This window comes from Misgurnus anguillicaudatus, chromosome 21 (genome assembly GCF_027580225.2).
Source record: "Misgurnus anguillicaudatus chromosome 21, ASM2758022v2, whole genome shotgun sequence".
NCBI lineage: Eukaryota > Metazoa > Chordata > Actinopteri > Cypriniformes > Cobitidae > Misgurnus > Misgurnus anguillicaudatus.
Genome location: NC_073357.2, coordinates 37,979,786 through 37,997,216, shown reverse-complemented (window position 1 = coordinate 37,997,216; position 17,431 = coordinate 37,979,786). Strand labels below are relative to the sequence as shown.

General features: G+C 38.4%; 1 protein-coding gene across 2 annotated transcripts in view; it reads right to left on the bottom strand.

The window, feature by feature from the left end:
- Positions 1-684: 684 nt before the first annotated feature.
- The window catches only part of rhpn2 (rhophilin, Rho GTPase binding protein 2), a 31,925-nt gene continuing 15,178 nt past the window's right edge, over positions 685-17,431 (bottom strand). The window contains exons 4-15 of one of the 2 annotated variants that reach the window (XM_055206058.2): positions 13,008-13,083; positions 12,191-12,268; positions 11,926-12,050; positions 10,799-10,965; positions 9,756-9,943; positions 9,474-9,630; positions 8,821-8,940; positions 7,813-8,007; positions 7,590-7,636; positions 5,970-6,116; positions 4,506-4,664; positions 685-2,444 (exon numbers count right to left, since the gene is read on the bottom strand). In XM_055206058.2, coding sequence (XP_055062033.1) covers positions 2,187-2,444; positions 4,506-4,664; positions 5,970-6,116; positions 7,590-7,636; positions 7,813-8,007; positions 8,821-8,940; positions 9,474-9,630; positions 9,756-9,943; positions 10,799-10,965; positions 11,926-12,050; positions 12,191-12,268; positions 13,008-13,083 — 1,717 coding nt within the window. In that variant the 3' untranslated portion in view covers positions 685-2,186. Of the gene's footprint in view, positions 2,445-4,505; positions 4,665-5,969; positions 6,117-7,559; positions 7,637-7,812; positions 8,008-8,820; positions 8,941-9,473; positions 9,631-9,755; positions 9,944-10,798; positions 10,966-11,925; positions 12,051-12,190; positions 12,269-13,007; positions 13,084-17,431 lie in introns of both variants that reach the window. The other variant, XM_055206048.2, reaches the window with a different exon arrangement.

The window sequence follows — 17,431 nt, the reverse complement described above, 5'->3', positions numbered from 1 at the left end:
AGGTCATTAAAAACTGCACATTAGAATTTTCAAAGGACAGGTGGGTTATAGATGCCTAACCATAGTTATATTCTTAGATTTGAGGTATAAAAAATGAAAAATAACTATTCAGAATCTGCTTAAAGGGATAGTTCACCCCAAAAAAATGAAGATTCTGTCATCATTTACTCACCCTCATGTTAAGCTAAACCTGTATGAGTTTTTATTTTTTTATTTTGAGGAACACAAAAGAAGTTATTTTGATACATTATAGTAAGCACACAGCTGATTGTAACCATTGACTTCCAAAGTAGGAAAACAAATATTGTGGAAGTATTGTGATAAATGATGACGTTATTTTGATAAATGATGGTAAGCACAGTTAACAGTACTCGTTGAATTCCATCGTATTTGTTTTTCCTACTATAAAAGTTAATGGTTAGAATCAGCTGTGTGTTTACCATCATTTATCAAAATATCTTTTGTGGTCATCAGAACAAAGAACTTCATAAAGATTTAAAACATGAGGATGAGAAAATAATGACAGAATTTTCATTTTTGGTAAACTATCCCTTTAATTAATAAAATCCATAAATTACAAGACATACATTATTTATAAATAACCTATCAAGATTATACCCAACCTTAGGTAAGCACAGAAAAGCCACAGATAAACACTTGCTTACACATTATCAAAAACAGCCACAGTTTTGACCCCTTATTTTATTTATTTCAAGATTTACAAAGACAAGATAAAATTAACAAATAAAAATTAACCACAGACCAGACACTTGCTAATTAACATAAGCTATAGAAACATGAACAAGGTCAAATGTTGTGAAACTAATCTGGGATTGGTCTCATATAACATTAATATTCGTAACAATGTTAAAATTCAGGCCAATAATGTTGATTCTAGCTCAACTTTAAAGAACAAAACATGTGCAACTTTTAAAGATTCATTAAGTATACGATAGAAAACATCCACATCCTCACAGAACAGTGTATGTAAAAACATAAATGGTAAAAATACAATCACAAAGATAATACATTATTTACAAGCAAGGAGTGTAGGTCCACAGTTACTAATAACATTTTATTGTAGACCCTGATAATGCTTTCAGTGGTAAGGCATTGTTCAGTGGTAAGGCTTAAGACTTTCTTGTATTGAGAGAGGTTTGAATTTAATTACAATTTTTAAATATTGTCAGTAAGATGTATGCAGGGAAAAACACCCTTTGAGCTACACTATTAAAAAGAGTAACAGAAAAAAAAACTGTACTGTAGCCATAAAACCAACCCATGATTATATACATCAAGCTACAATTTCATGATACAAAAACTAAATACTTAAAATGAATACATGGTTATATAGTTATGTTTCTCTTTATTTTGCATATAAATTATTTGATTATCAAATGTGTATAAAAATCTACTTTGTAGACAGTGAAATATTCCAACGCTTAAGAAGTGTTAGATAAAACACATAAAACAAGTTAAATAAGAATGGCATTTATATTCACTTTTCTGGCAATATGTTGATGGTGTTGGCCAAAGTCCTATCATGGTTTATTCCTTCAGTGTATGTAAATACTTCAGTTACACACAAATATGATTACTGCTTGCGTAGACGTACGAGAAGCAAAATCTATTCGCTGTCAACTTCTACATTCTGTTCTTCTACAGTGATCGACAAAGGATTACAATTCCATTCAATAATGCAAGATCACCATAGAAACCTTGTCTGTAAGCAACAGGCCGTCTGCTGTGTGGTTCTGACAAAGGACAGGAGTGTCCTCAAGCAGTGTAAAGAAGAGACATGTACAATTGCAGAACAAAAGAAGCTCTCTTCACCCACAGCAAAACAAGTGTCGAACTACAAGAGGGTGCCTATCTATTGGCAGAATAATCCTTCATCGCACCTCATCTTCATTTTAACCATTCAATACATGAATAAAACACAAATCTAAATATTTCAAGCAGCATACACATTGTGTCTTATCTACCGATTCATTAAAACACGTAAAACTGGTGAGACGAACAAATAAATGAACAAATAAAATAGCTTACACCTGTGTAAATAGATGTGCAAAATGTATATTTTACTATAGTACTTAACTTTACCCTCTGTAATCTTCTCTCCATCTTATTTTTAATATAGGGTGCTTTTGTGCGATCAGTGTTTGTACAAATCCAGTTGCGTTTGTTTAGTAGAGCGCACTATCATTCGAGGAGCCAGGAAAGGTTGGGCATGGCCTGTTCCAGGGCTGAGCTCCACTGTAATCTGCATTGGGAAGACTCAACGTGCTGCTGCTCTTCAGCTTGTTTTTGAGTCCCCAGCTGAGAAATGATGGTTTCTTTGCCACCTTGCGGGCCTTTGCGTTCTTCTCGTCCTCATTATGTGCAAGGCAGATCATGGAATAGGTCTTGGGCAGACCACCACTGTATGTTGCGCTTTTGGTGGGCTGCAGGGTTAAGAAAGAAAAAGAGCCCATTAAACTCATAACACTTGATCTGACCAGAACAAATCAGAAACACTTCAAAAGTACACTACATAGCTACTATTAAAAGGTTGTTACCAAATTGTTCCTGTTACATCACGGCATTGACACAAGTACACTAGTCACATTGTTTTTGTGATTCAAGGACAATGTATTCTTGTTCGGAGTTAATCATAAGCCCATCATGTTTTGCATGGTCTGTTCTTCTACTGAAGATATTTTGACATGAGTATACACTTTGAGGCGGATTCCCAGATAGGGGTTATCCTAGTCTCGGACTAAATGCCATGTTTGAGCTGCCTTAATTAAAAAACATCTTGCACTGACATCTTAACACATATCAGTGCTATTGTTTTGTCTCAAGATGCACACCAGTATTGTTGTTTGTAAGGTTCATTTGTAAAAAACTACATAAATGTCTTAATATAAGGCCTATAGTCATGGATTAATCTAAACCCTGTCTGGGAAACCGCCCCATTGTCTTTTATGTTACTCTTCTATTGGTAAATCTATCCTGTTGCCTGTAAACCACTAGTCTATGCTTGATGAACCACCACATTAGAGAATTTGTCAATTTTCTCAAAAAAAATCCAGATAATCTACTCACCACCATGTCATCCAAAACTCTAATGTCCCTCTTTGTTCAGTCGAGAAGAAAATAAGCCTTTCGAGAAAAACATTCCAGGACACTTAACTCAACACTTAACATTTTTTAAGTTTTAAAAGACTCTAAATGATCCCACACGAGGCATAAGGGTCTTATCTAGCAAAACGATAGTCCTTTTTGACAAGAAAAATAAAAAATATGCAGTTTAAAAAATATGCACAACTTCTCGTCTATCTCCGTTCCTGTGATGCGCCCGTGACCTCACGCAATACGTCATCACGTCAAGAGGTCACGTATGCGAAACTCCGCCCCAGTGTTTACAAGTGTGGAGAAAGAGGACCGTTCCGACGTTGTTGTATGTCGAATTATGCTAATTAATGTCTTTGTGACAGTTTATTGTTTAAAATGGTCCGCAAATGTGCGTTTTATATGTTACACGTGATCTTTCAACGTCACTATGCAATTAAGTGAGGTCGCGCTGGCGCTTCACAGGACCAGAGATAGACGAGAAGTTGTGGTTTAAAAGTGCTTTTTATTGTTAAAAATGACAATTGTTTCGCTAGATAAGACCCTTATGCCTCTTTTGGGATCGTTTAGAGTCCTTTGAAACTCCATTGAAAACAACTGTTAAAGGAACATGCCCAGATTTTTGGGAATTTCGCTTATTTTGGCAGTTTGCAAGCTGGAGCCATTCACTTTCAGTCTTTGTGCTAAGTTAAGCTAGCGTGGGCTGCGTCAGACCGAGTAACAGCACGCACAGCGATGAGAAAGGTATGTATGGACTTATCTAACTATAGGGGATACGGTGAATAAGCTAAATTCCCAAAATGTGGACGTGTTCCTTTAAGTGTCGAGTTAAGTGTTGGGTTCCATTAAAGTCCATTAAAATGAGAAAAATCCATTAATGTTTTCCTTAAAAAACATAATTTCTTCTTGACTGAACAAAGAAAGACATCAACATTTTGGGTGACATGGTGGTGAGTAAATTATCTGGATTTTTTTTTTAAGAAAATGGATGAATCCTTTAACCACAAAGATTCATAAAGAACAATAAATAACAATTTCATAAAAAGATACAAGTAATGGTGTCATACAATTTGACACAAACTAGGTGTGATTCAGCATATTTGTGATAAGAAATCATAATTATGCTGAAAACATTTAAGAACAGTCATAACCTCAGGAACATTCCTATGAGGCATGAAGTGAAATACTTCCTACATAGGCAGGTCACCAGGTTTTGTAACATGTGCCATGACTCACGAGTTTAAGAGCTGCGTGTCACTAAACATATCTGGCTCTGCCTCAAATCTCAGAAGTCGGATTACAATTAATTTGCATATTCACTGTTCACACTGCCTTTCTTCTCTAATCTATCAAATCAATTAAAAAAATAACAGGCAAGGAAAAACAATTACCATTGGTTGGCTGCTACTGTCCAACATGCTGACCACTTTGATGTTAACGCCCTCCTCATCCACGTCTTTTAAAAGCTTCATAACATCGCTCACTCCCATCCATTTACAATCTGTATCGCCCACAGCAACAAGGTAATCTCCCTCTCTCAGTCCCTCCGACTGGTGATGAAAAGATAGCGGAGAGAAAAGAAAGAAAAAGAAAAGGTCACAATGAAGTATATCACGTCCTGTGAGGGTGGTGCTTTGTCTGACACTTCAAATATTTATGGTATGAGTTTATCGGCACGACCACACTGCTGTTGATCACCATAGAGATCACTTCTGAGAGTAATCGCTTGTGTGTTTCAACAAAAGAAGGGTTATTTGTGGGAGAAACACAGCTGCTTTAGACAGCTAGAGAATGATAGGGTCAAAAACAGGTGCAGTTTGAGTGAATGTGGACATTCAACTGCTGTTGTCAAATATTAAATCTGCTACGCTCAGCCTCGAGAGGTTTCATATGTTTGAAAGGAAGTGAAAAAGCAAGAATTTATCTCCTCTTGTAAATGTAATGATAGTTATCTGTTTCTGTCTTGGTAAGGCTGCTTGATAGGAGTAAATTATTTATCTACAATAACAGAGGAGGAAAGAAGTGGATTAAAGGTGCAGTGTGTAGATTTTATCGGCATCTATTTGCACTTTTCCATTGCATAGTACCCCACGGTTTAGTTTGGGTCAGCCTACTTTTGGGAGCTGCAGTTCGTAGTACCCGATAGCTTTTTTTAGTACCACCTCGGTCGGGGTTCCAAGCGACTCGAGCTGATACCAAAACGTTTAGATTTTATGAAAATGTACTTTTTATAACTGTAATGCATAGTGCTAGTAGCCCTTTCATCCATGCGCAGCACAAAAGTCCGGCATCGTTCATGAATTCGAAGTACAGGCGGAGATAGCAGCTTTACCTAGATACTTCCTATGACAAGACCCCTGTTCTAAGATGGCGGCGGTTTTGACGCATGCTCAGAGCCCCAAGGCGACATCTAGTGTATATATCTATGGTTTGAGACAAGGTAGTGAGCAGTTTGTCCGTTTAGGGCTACTGTAGAAACATGCTCGCAAAATGGCAGCTTCCATGTTAAGGGACCCACGGTGTATGTAGATAAAAACGGCTCATTTTTTAAGGTAATAAACACAATACAGTTCACTTTATAAGGTCTTTACACACCACTAATAATATAGTTATGTATATTTTTATTGAGTTGCTGTCAAAAGATCCTTCTAAAATTTACACACTGCACCTTTAAGGGATCTTAAAAAAGGGGCATGACTAGACATAAATGCCATCCAGGACTATTACATGTCAAATCAAAATCAAATGTAAAAAAAAAAGGCTAATGACACTTTGCAATATAAAATATTTATATTGAATGTATATTACATTTATAAAATTAATAAATTTTAATCTTTCTGTGTGTGAATACTCACCGCTGCAAGACAAAGTGGATCGAGTGACTGTATCTGAACAGGCGGTTCTCCCTTCAGAGTGAATCCAAGGTCTCTGTTTTGCAGTCTTAGCTTGATGGTACGTGGAGCTGTCCATCTCTGCTTTGCTGAGAACACTGACAAAGGCCCCTACACGGCACAATAGCAATCACTATAGCAACTCACAATATACAGCAGTGCTTCTTTTGCCAAACGCTGGTTTTAACGCACAGGGTTTTTAACTTTAGTGTGCCACCCTGGTTGTCCTTTGACTCATCATCCAAATATTTAGCTTTATGGCACACTGACTTCAAGCGGTACGTGCGAACGGGTTTGCTTATATGATGAAGAAGGTTTATTTAATCGTAAAAAGCTTTGACATCTTAAGTAATTGTAGGGTTTATAGCATATGTAGTTTCAGAAGATCGTTCAACTTAATGAAGGACATGCAACGCTTATATCTTTGTCAAGCTGATCTTCCCATGTACAACGGAAATGTCATTTTAAAGCGAGGGGTCATTTACAAGTGCCCACGGCAACCACTTCAGGATCACAGCAGTGGTTCTTTGAACTTTCTGAAGGTCATACCAAGAACTAAGGCGGTGAAACGCAAACATATGCCTTCATAAAACCGACCACATAATAAAGTCTGCCTTCTTCACCTGAAGTAGCCTGATCCTCACAGCTGGAGCAAACTAAACACACGTCACTATGAATCTAGAATGTTCATTTAGTTCAAGTAGAACTGATCTGAAAAATTAAACCCTTCAATTTCTATATACTCAAATAAATAAATAAATAAACAGGCTGTCTATACAGTAATGCATATATGTGACATGATTTCTTTATAAAAACAACAACAGTTGCTAACAAAAATATATAGTAATAGTCGAGTGTTGCTTGCCACCAGGCTGCTCGGGTGTGCTAAATTTCAATGCATTGCTATACAATTTCTACTGACGCCGTTTGCTTTCTAGCCCAAAAAAACCCAAAAATCACCACATCTCCCATGTCTCAATAATACCGGTCCCTTAATTTGGCTATGGTACCCTTTTCACCCATTTTATACTGTAACCTGCCTGCCAGGTCTGACCAAAATTGTAATACTTAGGGTTAGGGGTGTGTTGACATCCGTAAGCCTAAGCATTATGATTTGAACTTTAAAACAAACCACCTGTAATGTCATACCAAACCAACATTTGAACCATGGTTATTCATATTAGTACTGTTAATGTGCTTTACACAATGACCAAGCAAACGTCCATAAAAATTCACAATTACAGACTGTTGTTCAGCACTATTTTGGATTTTTGGGATTGCGGTCTGTTTGGCCAGTGTGTAGAGGTCAATAAACATGGGTCTGTTCAACAGCACACACATGCTGACTGTATACTTGACTTTGTGATGAACCAAGACCTGTTCCATATTATCTACAAAAAAATCTTGGGTTAAGAAGCCGTTGGGTTCAAACACAAAGTGTCACATGATGGCACATGTCTAAGAATGCTGCAAATCTGCAATAGCATGTATGTGCTGTGAAAAGAGCTCAGAGGAATAAATTGTGTTTATGAGTAAAATTAGTAGCCCACATACCAGCCGCTGGAATAAGTCTGTGACTTTCACCTTGGTGGCAGCTGGAAGTTCCATCTCCGCTTTCTTATCTGTCTTAGCTAAAATAAATATTTACACAAGCAGTCATTATCAAATCTAATCACATGACAGAAAGATTATGACCTCAGTACTTAATAACATGCGGTCATAAAGAATGATGACAAAGTGAAACCCAACATCATTAACGATATCTGACACTCCTATGTTGTGTCATGATTATTCATATCTGTCTTAGATATGATATCTGGTGCAATCATGTAGTCTGTGAACTCATCTTCCTTGTCATATTGTTCAAACTTGGCAAGGGAACGTTTGTGGCTGGCCTGCAGGATGTCGCTCATGATGTCTGTTTTATGCAAGTGTCGACAAAGCGCATGCGTGCGGATCGCCTCTTCGTGTCCCATGATGGCACGCTGCAAATGAGCTTTACCTGAGCAAGCAAACAAACAGGAAAATATTAGTTGAGTGTGCTGAAGTGGAATAACTCCATTGTTTTTCCATTGCATAATAAAATAGTCCATATGATATTTTTAGTATACTTGCATTTAAAAGAGTGACATAAGAGACCGTAAATGCTGACAGAATTTACATTTAAAGTGAACTAATCTTTTCATCAACTACACTCGAGCCAAGCCCCTTGGGATGTAATTTAACCTATGCTGGGTTGCTTCAACACAAAATGCTGGGTTGTTTTAACCCATTGTTAGGTCAAATTTAAACATTTTCAGGGTTAATTTAACCCAACGGCTGGACTCTTACCTTTTTCTTAAAGGTGCAGTGTGTACATTTTAGTGGCATCTAGTGGTGAGGTTGCAAATTGCAACCAACAACTCAGTTTACAGCTCACCCTTCGCTTTTGAAATGCATAGAGAAGCTACGGTAGCCGCCACAGGACAAAAAAAATCACAGTTGAAGATAACTTAGTAAAAAAGTTTGTCCGTTAAGAGCTTCTGAAAAAACATGGCAGCACAAAATGGCGACTTCCATGTAAGGGGACCCTCTGTGTATGAGGATAAAAACCATCTCATTTTAAGGTAATAATCACATAACGGTTCATTATAAAAGGTCTTTATACACCCCTGATAATATAGTTTTTTATATTATTTAGCATTTCTGTCAAGAAATTCTTCTAAAAATTACACACTGCACCTTTAACCAATTATTTTGTAGATAATATGGAACAGATCAAACTAAATGTCAGCAGTTATGGAAAGCTCTTTCTATGTGTGTATGTGTCTCTTACCTATCCTCCGCCTCTCTTCCTTATTCTTCAGGATGTCGAGAGGGGAATGTAAATCCGGCATGGCGTCATATACTTGTGACAGAGCCTTCTCTTGTTTGTCCTCATCATCATTGGGGGACACTACACACGCAACACAGATTGCCAATATATCAATTGCAAAACCTAATGCCTAATAAATGTTATGAATTTAAGTGTCCTTGTATGCCATTTCAGTATATTACTCAGTTTGCGAGTCAAAGTAAGCAATTTAATAGCTTAAACTGTGCCTGTCATAGAGATGTAAAAAACAAAAAAGAGAGTCCAAGAAAGGGAGATGGAAAAAAGAGACACAGGGAGTTTCTGTTTGAATAACAACGGGAATGTTACATAATCCCATTTGTTCTGCTCTAGTCTCTCGCCAGTCTGTCAAAAGTAGACCGGGATACCGAAACTTCTCTGCCTTTCATCTGCCTGGCTCACTCACTCCATCTCCCGTTTTAATAACATTAAAAAAAACACTCAGAAGAAAAAGTCCATTAAAGTACTGATATTTGAATCTCTCCTAAGGAAAGGGAAAAGTTTATATAATCGACACAAAGGAAACCTTTAAAGTTTTCAGTGGGCTGTCGGCCAATTAGGGATGGCCAGGACCTGTGACTGGCTGCTTGACTTACGCTGGTGGTCCAGCAAGGCAGTGGAGACAAAGTAGTGAGCAAGAGAGTTGTAGTGATTGGTTTTCAGCTGACACATGGTGGTCCAGAAAAAGGGCACGTTGTTCTTAATGGGGTCTTGGGTCATGGACTGGTAAACCTGACTGTAGGTCTCAGCCACCTGAGAACAGAAAGGTGTAAATGTCCAAACCATAATAACCAAGTATTTGTGTAAACCTATGTGTAAGATTTGAACTGACTGAGCTGTTCGGACTGGAAGCATTAAATAAAATAAGAGTCCAGTACCTTGGCAGCCTCCTGGGCCATTTTGAGCAGGTTGAAGAACTCATTTCGGATTCCTGGCAGAGCGATCTGCTCAAACAGACACTCCTGCGCCTGCGCTAGCATCAGCCGAATCAGCATACTTAACATAGCAGGACTCATATCGTAGCTGGGCGTGTGTGTGAATGTCTCTTTTAGGTATTGAAGGACACCTGCAGCAAAACATGAGCAAAGTCAAACAACTGAAATAGGAAATTAGAGTTTCCTATCTACTTTTACACCTTCACATCCATTTGCATTTCATTGCAGTGCTTGAGTAGAGTCCAGATTCACTGAATCTTTCTTTGTGCACAGATCATCGTCATGCTGAAACTATGCTATGTTAATTTCTACTAAAAATGTTTGTCAAAGGAAACTGCATGGCTGTATGCTCGATTGCATGCATCTGTTGTTAAGGGTGTATCTGAAGTAGCAAAACCCATGCCTACATACTTTTGGCCATTAATTACAAGGTCTGGAGTTGCACAGTGTGATTACTATGACTATACAGAAATGTATAATTAAACAAAAATGTTTTAATAAAATGTAAAACAGCTTTGGCATTTCCTTAAAGTTCAGGCCACAAAAATATGCGAATCAAAACACTTCTGTGACAGCGTGTCAATCAAATACACATCATTGTCATGATAACAAAGCAAGCAGCAATCACATTTGGCCCTCGTTTCCGGTGGACATCTCAAAACATCGCCTACGATGAAAGACAACAAAGTTGGCTGTTATGATAGCACTGAGCTTATGAAAAGCCATCTAAATCTCTCTTTCTGCTGCTGTTATTGTAAGAAAGCTAAAATCAACACACGCCACTGAGTTCCCATGAGCCTGTGACAGATATGCCTTTGAGTGGGAAGAGTTACGCCATGGTTACATTCTCAGTTCCGGTGCTTATAATATACAAGCAAAAACCCTAACACACAATCTCTTTTCATGCAATGAGTCTTTCACATCATGATTGTTTCATTACAGATCCAAACTTACAGCCTGAATACTTGGATCAGTGGACCTCTCACCTGCTGATTTCTGAAAAGCAGTGATAGCTTCCTCCAGTCCAGCTTGTGTTTGTCTGTTGGAACGGGTGCCAACTTGCGAGTAGAGAGCTGCCATGTTGAAGACCAGACTGGCTTTCTCCAGAGAAATGTTCTGCTGGCACACAGGCACGCCAGTGAAGGAGTCATACCTAGACACATGCAAACAAATTGTAATGCTGTTATATTCAAACATGAATTATAATTCATTAAAGGACAAGTTCGGTACTTTACACCCAAAGCCCTGTTCTCAGATTGTTTATGATAAAATAGAACGGTTTTTGACTGAAACACTCCCACAATGGGTTTTAATGGTGCACTGGAACAATCCTTCCTAAAATGCATTAAACTTTCATTTACAAAGACGTGAAACTCACAGAGTGTTCAGGGGTGTTGCAGGGCGCTGCAAAAAATGCTTTCCAACAGGTGTTTTAGCATTCGTTGTTAACTTGTGGACCTATTTTTCCAAACGCCTCACAACCGTACATTCTTCCGCTGAGAGCTTGAATAATAGACACTCCAGCCCAGGTGGTGGCGATAATCCGCCTTTGCCAATTGCAAGAATACAAACAACGTTCCCGGCGCGGAGTAATACCGTACCTCACAGCACATCTAATACAAGTCAATGGAGTTGGCAAAAACTACGATAAAACCTGTTAGAATGCGTAATTTGCAGCGATTTTTGTGTGGGCATGTCGGTGGACGCCCCTGACCACTCGGTGAGTTTCACGTCTTTGTAGGCGACAGTTTGGTGCATTTTGGGAGGGATTGTTCCGGTGCACCATTAAACCCATTGTAGGAGTGGGAGGTGAAACACAAACACCCAAAAATTCTCGGGGCAGCCGCAAATGTCGAAATTTCAGTCAAAACCGTTCTATTTCATCATAAACAATCTGAAAACAGGGCTTTAAGTGTAAATTACCGAACTTGTCCTTTAAGCCTTGTCTGTCCATGACATTTATTCTAATTAATCATATTGTCTCGAGGATATACAAAAAGACGATCAAATGTTATCTAAAATCCCAGTCAAACCAGTTATACATTTCTTCTGAAAGATCTGTGCTGTTTAATAGCTGAAGATTTGTTCAAGATGTGCGTGAGCAGGAACCAACCATGTGAAGAAAATGCCAATCTGTCGTGTAGGGGAGAAGAATCGCGTCTCCAGGAAGGACAGTTGACCCAAATACTTGCCAAGCAATTCTACACCAGATTCATTACGACTGGGGGTCCGGCAGGCCTGAAACACACATTTCAGGGTATTCAATTTAAGTTTTAAATACACTTGTATTGTATTGTTTACAGTACAGCAACCTAAAACAATGACTAAGCCAGTAATGTGTTGTGTAAACACACACCGATACCACAGTAAGACTATACCTGTCTAAGGTCCATCAGATCATCTATCTGATCTTGAAAGTTTGAGCCGTCTTCACTGTAGTGTTCCAAAATGAAGTCCTGTTGAAATAAATGAATTCATTGTAATGTCAACAAAAACACAATAGCCCCATACAGTCAAATATTTTTACAGGCCTGTCCTTCTTGTTAAACTCGTTTGCAGCGACAGTAAGATTTATGAATGACAGTCATGCTGGTGAATCTATGACACGGTGTCATTTCAGCAAGGCTAAATAACATGTTGAAAGCAGATCAGACCTATCTGATAGATCCTCTTGCATACCTAGGCTTCAGCAAACATCTCAACACCCACCCCACATCTTGATGAAATAATCTGCGATGTGGAAAATATCACTTTACACTTAAAATACTGCAAATAAAGGGTTTTTTTGGCTTTCTTGTTTATTAAAGGGATCGTTCATCTAAAAATAAACATTCTGTCATCAGTTAGTCATCCTAAAGTTGTTTTAAACCCATTTAAATGTCTTTGTTCTGCTGAACAGATATTTTTAGCTATGTTTGTAACCAAACAGATCTGGGGCACCATTCACTTCCATAGTACTACTTTGCCTACATTAAGTGAATCGTGCCCCAGATCTGCTTTGTTACCAACATTCTTCAGCAGAACAAAGAAATGTATGTGATGATTTAAATGATGATTGAATTTTCATTTTTGGATACACTCTTTCTCTTTTAGTTTGAACAGTTTTGAAAGTCACAAAGGCCACACGGTCGAATACCAGACAAATGCTGTGTCATACTAGGTAAACATTGTGAGGGCAATGTGAGAGAAACAGACCTTGAGTGCAACGGAGAAATCCACCTCCTTTGTCTCTTTCAGCCCCAAAGGGATGAGTGGGATGCTGGATGTCTCCCTTTAAAAAAAGAGAAAAAAATAGATTAAGAAAAATTAAACCATTCCCCAGTCTGATGTTGCAAAAACAAAGCCTTTTGTTTGCCTGCCTATCCAGTCTCAGCACATATACTGGATTGCTGTCCTCCATTCTGAGACCGAGCTCAAATTCAGACTATAGCGCCGACCTCCTCTGAAGTTACTACAGAATTGGATAAAATGAGGAATATTACAATTGAGGAGTAGTTTGGAACGGGTGAGGGATGTCGGAAAATTGTCACTGGCAGCATGTAGACGGATGCTTACATACACCGGTCACGTGACTGACAAGATCAAATGATATGGAGCCAGTATGCTGGATCAGCGGTTTCCTTGGAATAACCTCACTGGCAAGAGGAAGTGTAACTTAGGTTGTTGTCGTGTAATTCTAAAGAACGGATTTAACCATGTTAAATAACCACACACACACAAAAGGTTAGGGATGCACGGAAGTGTTATTGACAGGTGACTGATTTTCTGTAGAAATCTAAAAATATCTGCGTGTTAGACCTGGTTATAAAATTCTCACTTACAGAAAGTCGGAGAAGTCTGAGAAATTCAATTAAAAAAAAAACATTGATACAATAACATTCCCACATTTAAGTGTATTACAAATTCTAAAATGATATCATGTTGACATCTATCATGTTCCTGATGAGAACATCTCAACCAGCGCCAACCAATCAGAGGGCAGCAATGCTTGCTGCAATGAGACACTTAAAAAGAAGAAGCAGGTTTTGTTCTGGTGCCATGAGAAAAAGATTGCATTTCAGAAACACACTGAGAGGCATGGGGAGATGTTGGGGTATAAAAGAAATGAAAGAATGTGGTTCTGTCCTGATACACACACACAGACACACACACACACACACACACACACACACAAAGCTTGCAGCCAGGTGCGATGGAGAATGCAGCATTGTGTACAGCCACAGGAAAGACCTTGTTCTGTTCGGACATCTGTGCATGAAACACAGGTGATAACAGTGCTCCGATGGGAATGCTGCTTTTCTCACACTCGATCAGAACTTGAAGGCGACAAGCTTCATTTGTTTTACAGGACAAATAAAGCAGGTTTGTAAAAAACACACAGCCCACAGACAAAAACAGAAAGATTGTGCAACCAAAGCACCAAATTGAGGCTGGTATGTAGCAGTCATTCCAAAGGGCAAAACCAAAAAATAAACACACACATATTGTACCAGTCAAAATTTGACAAGCCTACTCTATTACTATTGTAAATATTTATTAAATAATATTAGCCTATTCATAAAGTGATCAAAAACTTCATTACACTTATTTGACCATGATTTTATGCAAAATGAATGCACAACATATTTGGATTCCCAGGAAATTAGCACTGGTATCACCATGTCCTACATCCTATTGGAGCTTAATATAATTTTAGTTTTACAAAAGCAATACATACACAGCCTATATTTATATACAAAGGAACTCCAATTAGATCATAAGAAACATGCATTCTGTGTCCAAATGTTTGACTTGTACTGTGCAAGACAATTAACTATGTACTATGTAACAGTCGACTGTATTTTGGTTTATCTGTATCATTTTCTTCAAAAATATTTTAAGGAAGTGTTTACAGTTTTATACAAATCATGTAATGACTGATGTAGGTCATAAGTTCAGAATCAGGTGCAGATGTCTACAGGACGTTTTTCTGGTTCATAATGGACCCTCCAGGCCCTGGGGATAAACACTCTTTAATTAAAGCCTGGCCCGGAGGAACAATGCTGAGACTTAGGAATATGTTACAAAGCTAAAGCTGATAAAGAACCAGGCCAGCAGATCTCTGCCAAGCAGGGTTTGCACCGAAAATATGACTGAGCCTTTCATAGACAAGAGCAAAACGGCTATTCTCATACAGACGGTGAAGCGTGCCAAAGACACTCAAGCACGTATGCATGCACATACACACAAACACACTCTCACTCGCAGTGGTCTGAAAAGCAAATGAGGGCTTAGAGAGGATTTAAAGAGGACAAGAATCTCCCAGTAACCAAGGAAACACACATTCGCACACATTCAACGAACGCCATCGAAACACTCATGACCTTCAAAAACACACAAACAAAGATCTACCTGACTGCCATCAAACCACTCAAGTCATTTAGTTTTAGTTACAATGAATCACTCGAATATAAGTGCAATATTTTTCTACATGTGCTTGTGATTCACTCACTGTTTGTTTTAAAGTATGATCAACACATATAACATGAATTGGTAAAAATGTGGTTTCTTTGCAATATTGTTTATGCCTTGATATATTTGAGCCACAAAGTTTATATTTACATTTATGGATATGGCAGACACTTGTCCTAAGTGACTTACTGCATTACGGAGGAGGCAGGCCCGGATTGGCCATAGGGAGAACCGGGAGGATTCCCGGTGGGCCGGTCTGTTTTTTTGGGCCACGAGGGCCGGTGTTGTCATGCCACCGGGATGACGCGTATTTGCGGGTGAGAGATGTCCCCGCCGCTTTATGCACAAGTTGATTGTGTCCCGAGTCCCGACCACTTATTGGAAGAATTCTTGCATTAGGGTTCATTGACATCTAAAACGCATGGGAAACGCAGGACGTGCCGCTGTCTTCTGGTTTTCAAAGCGCTTATTTGAACACGAGTTTTGTTTCAGACGCGTCTATATTGAGTGCGCTTGCCGGCCGCGCGTCTATATTTAAAATAAACTTGAGCGCGTCTTTTGAGTGCGCTTGCCGGCCGCGCATCTATATTTAAAATAAACCTGAGCGCGTCTTTTGAGTGCGCTTGCCGGCCGCGCGTCTATATTTAAAATAAACTTGAGCGCGTCTTTTGAGTGCGCTTGCCGGCCGCGCGTCTATATTTAAAATAAACTTGAGCGCGTCTTTTGAGTGCGCTTGCCGGCCGCGCGTCTATTATAATTTAAATAAACTTGAGCGCGTCTTAATACAAACGGGCTGGCCTCTAAAAGGAAAAGAATTTACAAAACGTGTTTTTTTATCCAAGTCATAGATGAATTCTCTATGAATAGTCATTATTCATCGTTTATTGCAAGAGGAACAAAAATCTATTTGATGCAAAACTCATTAGTTTATTTGAAAAAAGTAGTTTCAAAAGTATATCCATGATGTTTTCTTTTTTTTAACACAAGGTAGGCCTACGTTATTTAGCAATAGACATGATCTAAGTACTAAAAAAAGATACAGATTTTTTCCATTTGTTTCCAATGCATACTTGATAAATCTTGCTTGTGTATTGTATATCAGGGGTTTCCAAACGTTATCAACCCAACAGTTAATCGCAAGACTCACCGTTTTTTAGAAATAGAAATATAGAGGAAAACACAAACCCATTTGTTTCCTTTAGTTTTTGAATAAGTTTACTTTAGTAATATTATGGTCTTATGGCAGGGCTGCATGATTATGGCAAAAATTATAATTGTTTACTGCATTTGCACAGAATATGAAATTATATATTTGAAAAATACAGTGAATTGCAAGGCTGCAGAGAACAGTGCACTACTGCAGACTTATACTACTGAGGGTTTAAAGATATTATTTTAATACTCAGTCGTGAACTAAAGTGGGCCGGTCTAAGGCATGAAACTCCAGGGCTGAAAATGAGTCCCACTCCGGCCCTGGGAGGAGGTACACATTTTATCAGAATGTGTATGTACCCTGGAAATCAATCTGCTAACGCAATGCTACACAAATTAAGCTATAGAAACAGAGTACAAATCCAATAACAAGCGGTATTGCCTGCTGTGTAAACGACATTGCAGATGAGCATTTTCAATGCACGCAGCTATTTAGGTTTGACACGATACAAGTTAAGTTGTGGTGGTGGTGTGCTAAAGTTAAACAACTGTCAATAAAAAGAGAAAGCAACGGAGAGTTAGTTTGACGCCAGGAAGATCATATCAAATCATCAGAATTAATGGAAATGTTGATATTTGATTTGTCAAATATTGTGATACAAAAGGAAAACTTCTCCAGGAAGTTATAATCACTCTCCCTTTTGTCATGTGAGATTTTCACAGAATTACCTGAGAGGGGCGTTTATTTTATCTGTCAATCAAACTAAGTCAGCAGCTTGTCATGAACCTGTCTGACCAGTCTTGTGAAGAGAATCCTATTTCTATTGTAAATTTACTTTAGACTACATACAGTTGTATGACAAGACCTAAAGTCAGTCTGACTTTCATCCATGTCAGGGCTGGGGCCCACAACAAATTTCCAGGGGGCCTCAAAATGACTTAAAATTATTCAAAATTGCCTTGAAGTGAAAAAGATTGATAACAACAGATCTATGTATACTTACCGAGTCATTTTT